Genomic DNA, 19,277 nt, shown 5'->3' on the forward strand with positions numbered 1-19,277 from the left:
GAACTTCTTCACTCAAAGGGTGGTGAATCTCTGGAATTCTCTGCCCGTTGAAGTGGTGGAGGCTGCCTCGCTAAATATTTTTAAGAAGCGGGTTGATGGGTTCTTGATAAGAGAGGGGATTAAGGGTTATGGGGAGAGGGCGGGAAAGTGGAACTGAGCCACAACAGATCAGCCATGATCTTATTGAATGGCGGGGCAGGCTCGAAGGGCTAGATGGCCTACTCCTGCTCCTATTTCTTATGTTCTTATGTTCTTATGTTCAAACCCCATCTTATCGTCAATGTGTGCTGTTAAATACAGATACCATGGGAAGTGGCACTGTAAGTGCTATATGAACGCTGCGCTGGCTCATGGGGTGACCTTTGCAGGGCTTGAGATATTTGAATCCCTGCTGACCTACATTAATAAACACAGTACATCTGAAAGGCAGACAGTGTAAAACATAAATGGCTGGCATTCATGCTTCCTGCAGCACTTGTCTGTCAACTTATAAGCTCCCCATCTATTTTTTTGAGAAAAGACATTTTTAACCATATCATCAGGGTCATCTTTGTGAGTGATTCTGCTGTTATTCCATAAGCTGTGACCAAATTACTAATGCTTCATTCAATCTGTCCCAGAATTTTCCAACCACATTTCTAGGCTTTCCCCCTGAAACCAGTGGGTGCCTCTTTTATGTTTTCAACCAATTTTGACTTGTCTTAAGCACCAGGCCTTACATGGATATTGAGACGTGAAATAATTGTGATGTCTCTCTGATTTTCTGCCGCTCTCCGTCAACAATGGGCAACTTGCAGCTTGTTGGATGTGAGTAGCACTACTGAACTGCAGTGACTCATGGGGTAAACCTTGGAAGAGACCTTGGAAATTTGAATGACTGTTGAGTTCTAATAATCACAAGGTCCAAGTGTTGGCTTCCAACGCAAATGTAGACAGTCGACAATAATAACACTGCAGCACCCTCTGACAACTTTATTAAATGCAACACGAGATGCACAAAATATTCCTGTATTGATTTGCGCATAAATGTCTGTATTGACTGAATCAGTGAAAGAGTTATGAAGTGATTCAGCCAACCCCAACAAATGACAATGTCATTTTCCCTTGTGGTCCCAGTCTACCCATACTACAAAGCTAATACTACGCAGGAAACTACAAAGTGAACATAGTCCAGTCCATCACACAAACCAGCCTTCCATTGACTCCATCTATACTCCCTGCTGCCTTGGTAAAGCAGCCAACATTATCAGGACATGTGACTATGTGGGGACTAAGGGATTTTCACAGTAACTTCATTGCAGTGTTAATGTAAACTTACTTGTGACTAATAAATAAACTTTACAATACATGCGATAATAACAATTCAATTCAATTCAAGGAATAGGTAAAAATCTAAACTAATGTTTATTTCTCTTTTCTGTGCAGTTTTATGTATGGTGACCTAACGGATAAGAAGACAATTGACAAGGTCAGACAGACATTTGACAACTATGAATCAAACTGCTTTGAAGTTCTTCTATATAAAAAGAACAGTAAGTAATTATGCAATTATAAATTCAGACAATTTGCACTTTTCTTTGGGATAAATTGGGAATTATAAGTATCTAAGAGTGCGTCCAAAGTTGCCTTGCTCCTTTGCAATCTCTAGCTACTTATTCATGCTTTTTCTAATGTGTGAGTTGCTTTTGAAATATTTTATTAGTTTGAGGGCTCCATTATAGATTGAATAGCTTATTTTTAACCATTAAAACCATCTGTTCCTTACTGCAATTTAATTCCAACCCAATTAGTGTTTTTTACTGGACATTGAATGAGAGGGGATTCTCCTCATCAATCCACCCTGCAGAACTCCATAGATGATATACTGCACAAACCCTACTGAGCCAGTGCCTAATGAGTATCCTGGCCCATCTATCTTTGCAATTTAAGTGTCCACAAATTACCCTTCACCTGACCAACAAGTAATGACACTAAAATTTGGAAATTTAAGATTCTCAAAGATCGACAATACCAATGAATGTAATCTATAATGGGGAATAGTCCAAGTACACTGGGCAGCATGGTGGCACCGTGGTTAGCACTGCTGCCTCTCACAGCGCCAGGGACCCGGGTTCAATTCCAGCATCAGGTGATTCTCTGTGTGGAGTTTGCACATTCTCCCTGTGCCTGCATGGTTTCCTCCAGGTGCTCTAGTTTCCTCCCACAGTCCGAAAATGTGAAGGTTAAGTTGATTGGCCATGCTTAGTTGTCCGTTAGTGACCAAAGAAGTATAGGTTAGGGGAATTAGCGGGATGAAAGTATGGGATTACAGCAATAGGGCCCGGGTAAAATGTTCTGTTGGGGAATCTGTGCAGACTCAATGGGCCGAATGGCCTCCTTCTGCACTGTAGGAATTCTATGGTGGTTCTAAGATTCTATGAAATGCTACTGCCCTCATGAAAAAGACTTTTCATTGATAAATTTGATGAGATTCCAAAGGACTATCACATTACCTTGACTTTGTATTTGTAAACTTGATATTGTACTCTACTATTCAGCTTGTCTTCTTTATTTTAGTACCACAGGATTGCCATGCCTTGTAACCAATTTCAAACATATTTCCAAATGGTACATACTGGAATTAGTTAGGATAATTTTCATGCAAGCAGGTTGGAAAGAAAATCATATTGTTTCGATTTTAAAAAAATTGTAACGGGGAAAGATTTTTTTGAAATTTGAGCTGAAGGAAAATGGAACAAAGTAAGGGCAAGATATTTTGATATTTGCCTCTGTAAAGAAAACACATCAATAATATTGCATCCCACAGGTCTGGAATGCTTATACAGAAAGCAAAGTTCAGTTAGCTGAAATATCATGATACTAAAACCAATGAAGTACCTGTCTCTCTTATTTTGAGGCGAGATGATATATTGGATGATAATAGCAATTGTTTTATTTTGGAATGCACAGCAATATTCTTAAACAAACAATGGTCTGAGTTTTTAGGATGGCGGGGACTTTGTTGGCAGGGAAATGCATCCCTGCCCACTCCAGCAGCTCCGATGCCATATTATGCTCTAACAAGCATTAATTGGCATAAAGTGGGAATTCCAACCTCACATGGGGGTGGAAGTCCCACCTTGGATTAACTGACAGTCCTCCAGACCATCCAGGCACAGCGCTGCAGTGGTTGGAAGAGGCACTGCATGGAACTGCCTGGAACTCTGTCCCAGGACCTGAGGCTAGGTAAGTGGCAGAGGTACCAGGGTGGGGAGTTATGGAACACCGGGAGGGGGGGCGGAAGTGATTGTGGTCTCAGGGGACAGACTGGGCGTGGGTGGGGCTTGATGGTGATGGTGGGGGTTGGTGGTGGTGGTGGTAGAGCGAGGTCTGTGTGGAAGTTGGAACCAGCTGTTAGCAGGTGAAGGATCTGAGTCTTTTTTACAGCATGAGTGGGCCGTTGAGAAAACACAAAATGTTCCAAGTGCTGATTGCGGTTACATAAGATCCAGATGTTTACAAAACATTGCCTAATAAACACGTCAAGGATTCTGCACAGCTGCGTGTACGAGTGATAAGGATGCAAATGATTCTATTGGTTGAAAGTGCACACCAAACTAAGGCTATTGGCGCTTTAACTGGCATGTCCTCCACACTGCACACTGCAACCCCCACCCCCTGCCACCCCACCACCCCCAATCCCACCCCTCACAATCCCATCCCACTCACCCTGCACCACCTTCCCAGCTGACATTGAACTTTGTTTTTGACATTCCCTTCTGAACTGTAAGGTTAGGTAGGCAAAGATCCTTGAATGGCCATTAAGGAGCAGTGTAAAATTTTGGCCACTGCTTTTTTTTTGCAAGCTATTTGGATTACATTAAGGAATAAAGTGAATGTTAAAGATTTATTAAAACGCCTCCTCCACAAAATTCTTTTATTGGCTTGTCTCGTTGTGCCAAGTGTTTTTTTTACAAAGTACTAAATGTAACTCATTAGTACACTAGGATGACATTTAGTGCATGATCTAAAACGCCTCAACACGCATAAGCTAAATGTTATCGTATATTATCTGAATACTGTGCATCATCTAAACAATTTTAGTCATGTTATTACTTTCGTGACAGGTTATTTAAAAATAGCATTTTAGGGCTGGTGTCAACCCTGGCATTGTTCTGTGTGGAAAGTTGGATCCATTGGTTTCCTTCCCCATATATATTTCCTAGAAAGCTTCATGCTGCAGTTGTGCCAGAGATAACACTTAGGATGCATGTATTTGTACAGCCTCTTGAGCAATCCTAGGAATTCCACCTATTTCGATCCTGATAACCCTAGTGAGACTTCAATGTATCAGTGCTGGGCACCGGACATATTCTGGGTCTAAGGAGTCGACCTTGCTGACATCTTTAGACCAAACCCCTGAGGAATGATAGCGCAAAACACACTCACCTGCTTTAAGTGTCAGAAGATCTGGAGGGAAAACCTGCCAGTTTCACGAGTGAGAAACACACCAGTTTGCAGTCAGAAACTGACACTTTGCCATTTTGTTTTGGAAAATGCCACTCTGTTCGTACTTAACAGATCAGGAATTGTCTTGGAGTTCTTCCTGCTTCTACACTGTAGCTTTAGTGGAAATGCAGCAGGACGCCTCTTACTTGTCCAAATGTGTTCCAACCATAATAAGTTACATAAGCTAAACTGGAGTAGATCCAAGGACTTTCTGGTCATTATCTTTCCAGTGATTTCTTACTCAGTGAACAAAGAACAAAGAAAATTACAGCTCAGGAACAGGCCCTTCAGCCCTCCAAATCTGCACCAACCATGCTGCCATCTGAATTAAAACCCCCTACCCTTCCAGGGACCATATTCCTCTATTCTCATTCTATTTGTCAAGACGCCCCTTAAAAGTCATTATCGTATCTGCTTCCACTATCTCTCCCGGCAGCGAGTTCTGGGCACCCACTACTCTCTGTGTAAAAAACTTGCCTTGTACATCTCCTTTAAATTTTGCCACTCGCACCTTAAACCTAAGCCCCCAAGTAATTGACTCTTCCACCCAGGGAAAAAGCTTGTGACTATCCACTCTGTCTATGCCTCCCATAATCTTGTAGACTTCTTTCAGGAACTGTGTGAACACACACACTTTTGAAAATCAAAAGTTTCAAAGATGTTCCACTAATCTCTCACAGTAACTCCTGAGGGAGGCTGACAAACACTCTGGAAAAGTGGAGAGGTTCTGGCTGTGCCAGGTCTCCGCTGTTGCCAGGGGTTTCAGGTTACCTTGTGAGCAGCGAAACCCCTGTGTATTTGAAAGGAAATAGTGACCAGGGTTGCAATCAGAACCACCCTGTCTCTTGGGCTTGTTCAGATCCAACCTTACTGGGGAGGATGGCACATCCAATGTGTTGAGGCAAATCCGTCCACACTCGGGTCAACTGTACTAGTCCAGGCCAGGTAAATGATCTCTAACAGATCCATCCCCTTAACTCGGATGTTTGGGGAGACCAACGTGCCAATCCCCCATCAAGCACAGGGGTAGGGGGATGGGGGTTTTGGGGGGGTGGTTGGTGTTTCCAGCAATACTGAACAAGTAGGCATTTGGGATATGCTTGAAGTGGTGCTTTGCCATTAGGTAAGTAAATTATCCCTTCTTTTGACTTCAGCAGACTCACTAGTAGACACTGTTCATCCTGATGCCTGCACAATCCTGCCTAGGGAACTTTGGAGCCAGCAACATTTGTTGTTTTCATCATCATGAATCTGCAGCAATTTAATTGGCGATGTGTACAGGTTGTGTGTACTGCAAATGGAAACAAATGCACAGTTCCTCAATTCTTAAAATGTTCCAATTATATAAACACATGTTCCAATAATACTCTGTTTAATTAGATCGAACTTAACAGTATATTTTTTTGGATGATTGCTCACGTTCACAGAATCACAGAATACTGCAGTGCAGAAGAGGCCTTTCGGCCCATCGAGTCTGCACCGATGCATGAAATGCCCTGACCTGCCCACCTAATCTCACTTGCCAACACTGGGCCCATAGCCTTGAATGTTATGGCCAAATACTCATCCAGGTAATTTTTAAAGGATGTGAGGCATCCCGCCCCCACCACCCTCCCAGGCAGTGCATTCCAGACCGTCACCACCCTCTGAGTAAAGTGTTTTTTCTCAAATCCCCTCTAAACCTCCTACCCCTCATTTTTAACTTGTATCCCCTCGTAACTGACCCTTCAACTAAGGGGAACAGCTGCTCCCTACCCACCCTGTCCACTTCCTTCATAATCTTGAGCACCTCAATCAGGCGTTCTCTTCACCAGTGAAAACAGCCCAAGTCTATGCAACCTCTCTTCATAACTTAAATGTTCAATCCCAGGCAGCATCCTGGTAAATCTCCTCTGCACCCCTGATGTTATATCAATGGAAGACACTTTCCAAATACGCATGGAAAACAGACAGGGGAGGGACAGGTAAAATGAGGGTACTGACTTACCTGCGCTGACCTTGCTTCCTTTGTGCCAGATGCTAATCTCCTTTGCCACGGCTCTACGTCCGCCCATGATCGTGTCCAGAGGCCGATCAACCATGTAGGCTTTTCCCATGATACCCTGGTTGCAGCCTCCTGCTGTCAATATCTGACTGGGTTGTGGGCCTCCACGTTTCCCAACTCCTCACACCCATCACCTAGCTTCGGAACTCAAATGATACCCCGGTCCCCTTAAAAATTTGGCTTAAATCTTCAGCATCTTCAGGGCGGCACGGTAGCACAGTGGTTAGCACTGCTGCTTCACAGCTCCAGGGACCTGGGTTTGATTCTCGGCTTGGGTCACTGTCTGTGTGGAGTTTGCACAGTCTCCCTGTGTCTGCATGGGTTTCCTCTGGGTGTTCTGGTTTTCTCCCACAGTCCAAAGACGTGTAGGTTAAGTTGATTGGCCATGCTAAAATTGCCCCTTAGTGTCCTGAGATGAGTAGGTTAGAGGGATTAGTGAGTAAAATATATGGGGGTAGGGCCTGGGTGGGATTGTGGTCGGTACAGACTCAGTGGGTCGAAGGGCCTTTTTTTGCACTGTAGGGTTCTATGATTCATTTCTCTTGAATTCTTTGGGAGATTTTATGAAAACACCTTTATACCGATGGATTAGAGAAGCACTCAGATGGAGTAGTGATGGTGATTCTATTTTAAAATTTCTATTTTGAGTTTGTGAATTATTTAACTGCATTAATACAAACACACTTAGGATTGCCAGGTCAGGTTATACCACATTTAGCTCCCCTTCTGAAAATACCAATAAGTTTGCTTTTCGAGCTGAGTTTAATGTTCACGAAGATCAAATGATTCTTTGAACAAAAATGGCAGAGGGGTTGGGGGTGTGGAGGGAGGGTGGTGGTAGAAGGAAAATGTCAACTTATTTTCTTTTTTTTGTGGGTATAAAATGAACAAGGAGGAAACTATTTTTGGGTGACAAGCTATCACGCCTCATCTCCCCAAGAGGATTGCCAAGTGCTCATATTGAAAGGGGGCATCTTCTCTCTCAATTCAAGGACCGTGCCTTTAAATTGAAAAATTGCTCATGTCACTCCTCTATTTCTGCATTATAGACTAGTTATCCCAACATCTTCTGTCAGGAAATCACAAGAATCTATAGTTAAGGATGGGGTGAGAACAGTGAGAACCAGCTTGGATTTATAAAGGGATCATGCCAGCCAAACCCGGCTGAAGTTTTTGAAGAGGTAACTAAAATTGGAATGGGGCAGTTATTTGTGTGGACTTCCAGAAGACTCTTGATAAAATTCCTCATTAGAGATTGTTAGCTAAAGCTGAAGGACATGGATTATTGACCTCGTTCAGTAATTACAGAGGTGGCGATGGCCTAGTGCTGTTATCACTAATCTATTAATCCAGAAACTCAGCTAATATTCTGGAGTCTTGTGTTCGAATCCCACCAGGGCAGATGTTGGAATTTGAAAAAATTATCAGGAATTGAGAATCTACTGATGGCTGTAAAACCATTGTCGATTTTCAGAAAAACCCATCTGGTCCACTAATGTCCTTTAGGAATGGAAATCTTACCTAGTCTAGCCTACATGTAACTCCAGAGCATAGTGATGCGGTTGACTCTCAGCTGCCTTCCAAGGGCAACTAGGATGGGCAGTAAATGCTGACCAGCCAGCGATGCCCATGATCCATGAATGAAAAAAAGAATTGGCTGAGCGATGGGAGACAGAGTGCAGAGATAATTAGCGGGTGTTAATTTACATAGATGATTTGGAGTTGGGGACCAAGTGCAGTGTGTCAAAGTTTGCAGGTGACATGAAGAGCAAAGTGTGCAGAGGACACTGCAAAGAGATTTAGATAGTTTAAGTGAGTGGGCAAGGGTCTGTCAGATGGAGTACAGTGTTGGCAAATGTGAAGTCATCTATGTTAGTAGGAATAACAGCAAAATGGACTATTATTTAAATGGTAAAAAAAAATGCAGCATGCTGCTATGCAGACAGACCTGGATACCCTTGTGCATGAATCACAAAAGGTTGGTTTACAGGTGCAGCAGGTAATTAAGAAGGCAAATGGAATTTTGTCCTTCATTGTTAGAGAAATGGGGTTTAAAAACAGAGAGGTTATGTAGCAGCTGAATAAGGTGCTGGTGAGGCCACACCTGGAGTACTGTGTTTTGATCTTCTTACTTGAGAAAGTATATACTGGCACTGGAGAGGGTGCAGAGGAGATTCACTAGGTTGATTCCAGAGTTGAGAGGGTTGGCTTATGAGAAGAGGCTGAGTAGAGGGGGATTATACTGGAATTTAGAAGAATGAGGGGAGGATCTTACAGAGACATTTAAAAGTATGAAGGGAATAGATAAGATAGAAGTAAGAAGATTGTTTCCACTGACGGGTGAACCAGAACTAGGGGGCATAACATCAAAATAAGGGAGAGCAGGAAATATGAGTTGAGGAGGAACTTCTTCAACCATAAGGGTGTGAATCTTTGGAATTCCCTACCCAGTGAAGCAGTTGAGATGACCTCGTTGAATGTTTTCAAGATGTGGAGTTGCCGGCATTGGACTGGGGTAGGCACAGTAAAAAGTTTCACAACACCAGGTTAAAGTGGACTCATTTGAGGAAGAATCAGCTCTCTGAAAGCTTGTGTTTCCGGATAAACCTGTTGGACTTTAACTGAATGTTTTTCAGGCAAAGATAGATAGATTTTTAACAGTAAAGGAATTAGGGGTTATGGTGCGCGTGCGGATAAGTGGAGCTGAATCCATGAAAAGATCAGCCACGATCTTATTGACTGGTGGAGCAGGCCTGAAGGGCCAGATGGCCTACTCCTGCTCCTAGTTCTTATGTGTGACTGGCAGTGTCCAGGACAGATCTGTGTTGAGGCCTCAACTATTTATTAATGACTTAGATTTTTATTTTGGCCTTGGAGGGAGTGCAGAGGAGGTTTACTAGGTTGATACCGGAGTTGAGGGGGTTGAGCTATGAGGAGAGGCTGAATAAACTAGGCTTCTACTCGTTAGAGTTTAGAAGAATGAGGGGAGATCTCATTGAGACATAAAGATGATGAATGGGATGGATAGGATAGAGGTGGAGAGACTCTTCCTGCTCAGAAAGGACAGTAGGACTAGGGGGCACAGCCTCAAGATAAAGGGGGGACGGTTTAGAACGGAGTTGAGGAAGAACTTCTTCACTCAAAGGGTGGTGAATCTCTGGAATTCTCTGCCCGTTGAAGTGGTCGAGGCTACCTCGCTAAATATTTTTAAGACGCGGGTTGATGGGTTTTTGATAGGCAAGGGGATTAAGGGTTATGGGGAGAGGGTGGAAATGTGGAACTGAGCCACGACAGATCAGCCATGATCTTATTGAATGGCGGGGCAGGCTCGAAGGGCTAGATGGCCTACTCCTGCTCCTATTTCTTATGTTCTTATGTTCTTATGATGAGGTAGAAAGCTGCAAATGTAAATTTGCCAATGAGGTAAAGGTCAGCAGCACTGTAAATGATGCAGGTGGAAGTGTAAAGTGTAAGAATATTGCTAGGCCCTGTGAGTGGACAAAACTCTGGCAAATGGATTTCAATGTAAACAAATATTAAGTTATCCACTTTGGATGTTAAAAAAAGAGTAGAACAGGGTACTTTCTGAATGGTGCAAACCTGGAAACGGGGAAATTCAAAGAGATTTGGAGAACCTCAACCCCACCCTGGAGTCTCCAGGTGTATCAATCATTAAAATATCATGAGCAGGCACAGAAAATAGTCAAAAAGGGTAATAGATGCGGCCCTTCGTACCTAGAGGACTAGGATGCAAGGGGTAGAAGTCATACTTCAGTTGTGCAAGGCACTAGTGAAGACTGCACCTTCAGAGGGATATTGTCCTTGTAAAGAATGCACCTTAGGTTTACTAGATTGATACCTCTTCTCCACGGATTTAGTTAGAAGATGTCACACTATCTGTAACCCCCATGACTTGCCTGGGCTTGCAAAATCTCACTAACTGTGAGCTGGAGACAATACACATCTCTTTTACCTGTGCTTAACCCTCTATCCATTCACATTGTCTGTACTTTAAGACTTGATTATCTGTAAAGACTCTCATTCCAAACATTATTTTGTAAATTGAGTTTGTGTCTTTATATGCCCTGTTTGTGAACAGAACTCCCACTTACCTGACAAAGGAGCAGTGCTCTGAAAGCTAGTGGTTTTTGCTACCAAATAAACCTGTTGGACTTTAACCTGGTGTGAGACTTTTTACTTTAGTTAGAAGGACAGTATTTCTTGGAATTTAGAAGGTTATTGATGATTTAATCAAATCATTGAAGATGTTAAAGAGAACAGATAAGTGAGATTGAGAGAAAACATTTCAGTTAGATGGCCAGTCCAGGGACTTGGAGGCGGAGTCTAGAAATTTAGAACCAGATATTTCAGGAGTGAAATTGGGAAAGACTCGTTCAAATGAAAGATGGTAGAAGTTTTCAACTCCTTCCACAAATGCTAATTGGTGCTAGATCAACTGTAAATTTTAAATCAGTGGTTAATAGATTGTTGTTAATCAAAAATATGAAGGGATATAAGGCACCAGCCCATTTAGAATTAGGTCACAGGTCAGCCATGATCCCATCGAATGGTGAAAATGGCTCAAAGAACTAATTGGCCTATTCCTTTTTCTATATTTCTACGTTCTTATATTTTAATTATCCAGGGCCAGTATATATTTTACATTTCGGAATCTAATACTGGTTATAAAGTCTTGGTGTAAAATCAGAGTATAAATGGGTGGATCTTGAGCTGTGAAAACTCCAGTTTAAGTTCATTTATTATCGTCACAAGTATGCTTTTACATTGACACTGTAATGAAGTTACTGTGAAAATCCCCTAGTCACCACACTCGGGCACCTTTTTGGGTACACTAAGCATGAGTACGTTTAGCATGGCCAATGCATCTAACCAGCACGTCTTTCAGATTATGTGAGGAAACAAGAGCACCTGGAGGAAACCCACACAGACACAGGGAGAACATGCAGACTCCGCACAGACAGTGACCCAAGCCGGGAATCAAACCCGGGTCTCTGGCGCCGTGAGGCAGCAGTGCTAACCACTGTGCCATTGTGCACCACCCCCCCACCCCCGCCCCATGGGCTCACCCCTCTCCACAAACATACATGTGAACTGGCCTGGCACCACACCATGTCAGGTCCTGACTGGCACCTGTAGCTTGCTGGTTTCTTGTAAATGAGGCCTGGGTCAAATCGAGCCAGGACAATCACGTCACCAATTTGGCACAATTTTTTTTCCCTATTCACTTAGATGTGGGCATCATTGGCTAGGCCAGAAGTATTGCCCACTTCCTAGTTGCTCTTGAGATTCTCCCAAGGAATTTTATTAAAATTAAAAACATACAGCTCAACCAGACAACACATTAGGACAAGTGATAGTGATGAGAGGAAGTGAAGGCTATTGTCTTTTACCTTTCCCCTTTCTGATTCCACGCATTTGATTCTGGCTCCATTGGTGGGTGAGCAGATGCAGACTCCAATGCTTCCAAGGCTGAATCTGCTTCATGGTTGGGTCGGCCTGGGTACACTTCCACAGAGCCAGATGGTGCTGCTTCAAGCCAATGAGCTTGAACCAAGAAATTATCTAATGTAGTGGAAATAATGAAACTCTGTAAAATTCCACAGGAGAGAGGGGACGGCCAGATGAGGTGCTTTACAGGCAGTGAGAGAAGCTGGATCAAATGTAAGACTTGAGGAAGTAGGTTGACTACAGCATGAGGTTTGCTGCAGTGATGGTGAATTTCTGTGGGCCTTTGTAAGTGCAATCCTGATGGTAGTCTACCTGGAGCACAGCAGGAAGTGGGCCAGGTACCAGGTTGTGGTTTATAATAATATAAAAGTAAAGTACTGTGGATGCTGGAAATCTGAAATAGAATCAGGAAATCTTGGAAAGACTCAACAGGTCTGGCAAGCATCTTTGGAGATAGAAACAGAGTTTCCTCCAAACTGAACACAGGGAGAAATGTGATGGGCTTTACACTTTGATGAGGTGGGGTGGAGCAGGTGGATCAAAATAGAAGATCAAGGATAGTCGGGAGCTCAGTAGAGATTTCTCAAAGATGTCATGGACACAAAACAAAGGGAGTGTTAACACTAGCATTAAAGACTAAGGAAAGTGCTAATAGCGGCCTAAGGGGCAGATGGTAAAATGTGTTAATAGCAGGACTAAGGTTAGCACTGTCTGAAAGCAAAATATAAAAAAAAGTTAAAGAATGGCCCCGAGTGTGGGGAGGGAAGTGGGAAATTGTTTTTCTTTAAAAAAATGATAAAACTGGAGGGAATTCATACTCTGAAGTTGTTGAACTCAATGTTGAGTCCAGAAGGCTGTAAAGTGCCTAATCGGAAGATGAGGTGCTGCTCCTCCAGTTTGCGTTGGGGCATTGCAGCAGCTCAAGGGCAGAACAGTGGGCAAGGAACCAAGCAGGTGAGTTTTATTGGCAAGCGACAGGAAGGTCAGGGTCATGTTTGCGGACTGAGTGAAGGTGTTCTGCAAAGCAGTCACCCAGTCTATGTTTTGTCTCCCAAATGTAGAGGAGACCGCATTGTGAGTAACTAGTACTGTAGGCTAAATTGAAAAAGATTTAAGTACTTTACATCTTCACCTGAAAGGAGTGTTTGGGAACGTGGAGGGAGGGGGCATTACGATAAATGACATACCTTCTGTGATTGCATGGGAATCATGATGTGGGTATGCCGGCGTTGGACTGGCGTAAACACAGAGGCTGAATGCCCGTGACCTTCGGGTAAGCATTCTCCAAGGCGGCCTTCACGACACACGACAGCGCAGAGTCGCTGAACAGAGACTGATAGCCAAGTTCCGCACACATGAGGACGGTCTCAACAGGGATCTTGGGTTCATGTCGCACTATCTGTAAACCCCGTGACTTGCCTGGGTTTGCAAAACCTCACTTACTGTACTGTCTGGAGACAATACACATCTCTTTAACCTGTGATCAGTGCTCCTTCCACTCACATTGTCAGCTACTTCAGGTCTTGAACAGCAGGTTAGGTGTAAGGATTCGCATTCTAATCAGTAATCTCTAAACTGTCTGTGCTTTATATGCTCTGTCTGAGGCCAGAACTCTCCATTCACCTGACGAAGGGGCTAACCCTGAAAGCTTGTGAGTCTATTATCAAATAAATCGGTTGGACTAAAACCTGGTGTTGTCAGACTTTTTATTGCATGGGAAGGCATTGGGGGAAGAGGTTGAGTTGTTAAAGTGATAGAAGAGTGGACCAGGGTGTTGGGGAGGAAATAGTCTCTTCAGCATGCTGAGAGGAAAGGGGTAGATGCGTTTGGTGGTGGCATTGTGCTGGAGTTGGTAGAAATGGTACAGGATGAACCTTTGATGGGTGGCACAGTGGCACAGTGCTTAGCACTGCTGCCTCACAGCCCCAGGGACCTGGGTTCGATTCCCGGCTTGGATCACTCTCTGTGTGGAGTCTGCATTTTCTCCTTGTGTCTACGTGGGTTTTCTCCCACATCCTGATTCGGTACATTGACCTGAACAGGTGCCAGTCTGTGGCGACTAGAGGAATTTCATTGTAACTTCATTGCAGTGTTAATTTAAGCCTCACTTGTGACTAATAAATAAACTTTAAAGAAAACTTTAAATTTGGAGACTAGTGGGGTGATAAGCGAGGACAAGAGAAACTTTGTCATTGTTGTGGGAGGGTTGGGGGGAGGTGCAGGGGTGAGGACAGTAGTTTGCAGTATTTGCTTTGAGTTCATGGTGGGGGTCTATTTTGGGTGGAACATCAGTTTATGCCAAAATAAGCTCTGAATTTTGAAGTGTATGGTTGAGGTTGTGAAATTCCAGACTGGCTCAAACTGAGAGGAGTGAGATTGATCACTCAGTTTTTAAACTTCATTTGTTGGACATGGCCAGCATTTATTGCTTATATCTAGTTGCCCTTGGATGGCAGTTGAGAGTCAACCTCATCGCTGTGGCCCTGGGATCACATGTCGGTCAGACCATGTAAGGGTGACAGATTTCCTTCCCTAAACAATATCAGTGATGGGTTTTTCTAACAATCGACAATGATTTCATGGTCATCAGTAGATTTTTAATTCCAGGCGTCTTTTATGGAATTCAAATTCCACCATCTGCCATAGCTGGATATTAAACCCGGGTCCCCAGCATATTAGCTGAGTTTCTGGATTAATAATCTAGCGATAATACCACTAGGCCATCGCCTTCCCTAATTTGCAACATCTGGGAGATGCAAACCTTTGTTTAAACCCAAAGCCCTCCCAAAAAATTCCAGAATCTGTGGAATCACCTCCCTTCAGAATAAGGTTGATAAACACATTATAATCTAGTCTTCTGGCTGGCATATTCTGAATGAAAACGTGCAGCTTCCTATCATTAGATTATTTATTCGCTCACTCCCAGCTCTGGTGAGTACTGTGTGATGTGTCCATGGTGGTGCAGGTACATCCCAGATTGCTGCTAGTGAGGGAACATCTCCCTGAATTCAGATATTCTGGTGGGCACATTGTGCACGAATCCTTGGAGCAAAGTTCTTTGGAATTTTTGAGTCCCTGTTTTCCAAAGTGCATCTTTTTCTACCTGTGGGCTGTCCAACAGTCAGGAGCAGACTGGTGTGATGGTGTGTTGAGGTTCACTCTGGAAGTCTATGTTGCTGCAGCAATATGCACTCTTACATGCATGCTGTAGTCTGGAGCCATGGATGAAACGCGCAGAGGCTCCAACATTCTTGGAACTGACCAGGGATTTCTCCCTTTGTTACTACCTGTCACTGCTTGAAAGGACTTGTAGGTAGATACTCAGCCTGTTTGGCCATGCTGTGAACTTACCTGCTTTGGCCGTAAGTATGACTCAAGCCTAGAACTTCTGGATCAGAGATAGAGATGCATTGCACCACAAAACTTCCATAGAAGCAGGCTACTTGAATGTAAATCATAGAAACATAGAATCATAGAAACCTACAGTGCAGAAAGAGGCCATTTGGCCCATTGAATCTGCACCGACCACAATGCCACCCAGAATCTATCCCTATAACACCATACTATTACCCCTGCTAGTCCCCCGGTACTAAGGTGCAATTTAGCATGGTCAATCCACCTAACCCGCACATCTTTGGAGTTATATCAACTGCTGTGACTCAAAAATATAACCTAACTGCTATACAATGAAGAGAGATTCAGGAGCTGCTGTGGTTAAATCAAGAATAAAGCGAGGATGAAAATTTGAGGTAAACATACCAAAATCATCAGTAATCAGGTTTTCAGGGTCACTGCTTAATTATTTCTTGTTGGAAATTTTCATCCTTCTGCACCAGTTATTTCTAAAGCTTTTTATGTCATGGTACACCTCTGTACTATAAAAACATTTTAAAGCACATGCCCTGTGTTCTCCCCTGTTTTCCAGACTGAGAGATTCATTTTTAACTTCTCCCTGTCTCTCTCGCTACTCCCTGGGTTTGTGCACCATTTTTTGAGTCTTTGTGCGGGTGCATGGGGCCTTTGTCTTCAGTTCCAAATCCTGTTTGTCATGGGCATGAGCCTGACTAACATACAAATCACAAATATGCGGCTCTATCCCAGCCGGTGCATGCACAGGAAGCCCAAGATTCGCTGGTACTTAGTTTTTAAGTCTATTTTATTAGTGTCATAAGTTGGCTGACATCAACGCCGCAATGAAGTTACTGCAAAATCCCCTAGTTGCCGCACTCTGGCGCCTGTTCGGATATACTGAGGGAGAATTTAACATGGCCAATGCACCCAACCAGAATGTCTTTCAGACTTTGGGAGGAAACCCACGCAGACATGGGGCGAACATGCTGAATCTGCAGAGACAGTGACCCAAGCTGGGAATCAAACCTGGGTGCCTGGTGCTATGAGGTAGCAGTGCTAACCATTGTGCCACCTTAGAGATGCCAACCACAGAGCTGAAGCAAACATTAGTTTTAGTTTAATGCCTGAATTTTTAATCATTTTGAATCTTTTATTGCGGCACACTTGAGGGGGGGGGTTCTTCTTAAGTTGGGAACCGCTGTTCTATTCTGCTATCGACAATTAAAAAGTTCACATTGATACATGTGAGAAATTGCACTCTGTGACACGAAGATTGAGAGACTAAAATGCAGTCAACATATCTCTCGCAGTGGCTTCTCTTCGTTGCCCCACACCATCACCATCAACTCTCCAAGGTTCTATTCTTGGCGTCCTCATCTGTATTGTTGCCCTTGGTAACATTGTCTACAGGCACAAGGTCAGCTTCCATATGTCTGCTGGTGTCATTCAGCTCTGCATCAGCACCTCTATTTTGACCCTGCAATGACTTTGTGCTTTCAGAGTGTCTGACTGTGCAACGTCAAGTCATTGATGAACCGCAGCTTCCTCCAGTTAAATATCTGGCCAACTGAGGCCATTGTTTTCAGCTTCCATCACAAATTCTATTTCCACCCTTCCCGCCTCCCTCCTCCCCCACATCAGCACCAGCCACTCACCCACACTGAGCAGAATATATAAAATCTTGGCAACCTGGACCATGCAATAGCAAGCCCTGTTGTCCATCACTGTCTGCTGGCTGACACTGCTTGTACAGGGGATTGAATTTAAACTCCTTGGCCCCCATCTTCGAGTCACTGCGTGGTCTTAGCCTAACTCCAGCTGTGATTTTGTTCAGCTTAATATTTCCGAAACCAATTGATCCTCTGATTTTTACCTAAAGAGTCAATCAGAGGCCAGTGCAGGGAGTAACCAGCTTCTGATTAGGCAATCTGCGTCACAGCATTTTTCAAATTTTGTATCTCAGCCTGGCCTATTTCAGAACCCTTCAGATGTCTCTTGTGGAACCCTAGGGTTCTACAGAACTCAGTTTGGGAGACCCTGGCCTAGATCTTCCAGTTAGGAAGTTTATTCCGACTTGACGAAACTACCCATTTTTCCCGAGAGACCTTGATCCCAGCTGAAGCAGAAACAGGCAGCACAGGCACTCTAGGGTAAGTCCAGTGAGTGCATGAGAGTCAGGGGAAGGAGAGGACACTCCCCCCTTTGTACAACTGTCACTGCTGTATGCAGGTAAGTTTTTAAAGTTGTCAAGCCTTTTAATGTATGGGTGTGATTCATGAATAGGTGAGTGAGTGAGTGAACGACTGAGCCAATGGGTAAGTGGGTGAAAGGGTGTAGTGGGTAAATGGGTAAGCAGGCACAGTGGGTAGGTGGGTGTGGTGGTTGGAGGTTGTTGGATGGTTGGTGGCGTAATTGGATGGTGGGGGTGGCTGGCTGAGGGTGCTAGTCAGGTCTGGTTGTGAGGGGTAGTCGGATGGTTGGGGTGGCTGGGTGAGGGTAGTAGCTAGATCTGTTTGTGGGGGGTAGTTGGGTACAAAAGCAGGTCTGGTCGAAGATGGTAGTAGGAATGGTCAAGGAGTAGTCGGGTGTTTGATGGGTGGTAGTCAGGTTCGTGGTCACTGGTTGATTAGGGGTTACTTGGGCCTTGTTGGGAGGGCAGTCCAATAATAAAAGGAGTGGTCAATTGTTAGGGGAGTAGTCAGGTCTGGTTAGGTGCTAGTTGATTCAGGAGGGGAAGTTAGTCAGATGGCTGCGGGGGGTTGTGGTGAGGCTAGTAGTATGGTTGAGGGTGTAGATTGGGTCTGGTTGGAGAGAATCCAGGCAATCGGGGACGTAAGTGAGTAACAGCCAGTTGGATCTGGTTGATGTTAGTTGGGTCTGGTGACTAGGTCAGGATTAGTTGGGGCAGGTCAGGATGGATGTGTTGTTGAGTTGAGTTGGGGGAGATAGTTTGGTCAGGTTGGGGGATTATTTGATCTAGGGTGGTGATTGGGGGCATTGTTTGATGTACAATTAAGTAACATGGTGGTTAGACCAGGTATTAAACTGAATACCACTTCCTGAGTAAGTATCCAGGTTAGTCCCGTATATCAGGCCCAAGTGTCCACACTGAGCCCGGGTCAGCCACATTCGTGGAGGATTCCAGGCAACATAGAATCAATCCGTTGGAAGTTTAGATTTCCCAGGAAATGCCCATGTATATCTGTACATCAGAACTTCTGCAGGGTCCCAACATGCATCTCCCAATGTAAACCTCTTCTCTGCCATTCAAAATTACCACAGCTGATCTGACCGCAGCCTCAACTCCACTTTTCTGCCTCTTCTCCATAACCCTTAAAATTCTTTTTTAGCCAAAAAAGTGTCAAATTCAGCTTTGAATATATACAATAGACCAGCCTCCACTGTTTCCTGGGATAGAGAATTTCACAGATTCACGGAGAGAAAAAAACTCCTCCTCAACTCCTTGCTAATTCTGAAACTGTGACCCCCAATTCTAGATTCTCAGCATCTATCCAGTTAGGTCCCTCAGAATCTTATATGTTTCAATGAGATTACCTCTCATTGTTCTAAACTCCAATGAGCTGGCCAAACCTGCTCATTCTTTCCTTATAAGGCAATCCTTTTCATTCTAGGAATCAACTTGATGAACCTTCCCTGAACTACTTTCAATGCAAGTATATTTCTCTATATTTAAAGGGAACAAAATCATATCAATACTACCACAAATACCAAATTTTCTTGCGTTATGGTTTCTCTATTTTTATATTCCATTTCCTTTGTGATAAAGACCAAATATTCACTGTATCTACATTATTCAATTATTCGCTGTATCTACATGTGGAAACTTTGCAGTTCATGTATGAGGACAACCAGATCCCTCTGTACCACAACATTCTGTAGTCTCTTTCCATTTAAATACATGCTT

The 19,277-nt window shown here is 43.7% G+C and overlaps 1 protein-coding gene across 2 annotated transcripts in view; it reads left to right on the top strand.

Moving 5' to 3' along the window:
• Positions 1–19,277, top strand: part of LOC145352483 (voltage-gated delayed rectifier potassium channel KCNH5) — a 302,642-nt gene that overhangs the window by 68,763 nt on the left and 214,602 nt on the right. For both annotated transcript variants that reach the window (XM_080202395.1, XM_080202397.1), the window contains exon 3: positions 1,426–1,532. In XM_080202395.1, coding sequence (XP_080058521.1) covers positions 1,426–1,532 — 107 coding nt within the window. The remainder of the gene's footprint in view (positions 1–1,425; positions 1,533–19,277) is intronic.

Source organism: Carcharhinus amblyrhynchos, chromosome 14 (genome assembly GCF_965287045.1).
Source record: "Carcharhinus amblyrhynchos chromosome 14, sCarAmb.v2.hapA, whole genome shotgun sequence".
Taxonomy (NCBI): domain Eukaryota; kingdom Metazoa; phylum Chordata; class Chondrichthyes; order Carcharhiniformes; family Carcharhinidae; genus Carcharhinus; species Carcharhinus amblyrhynchos.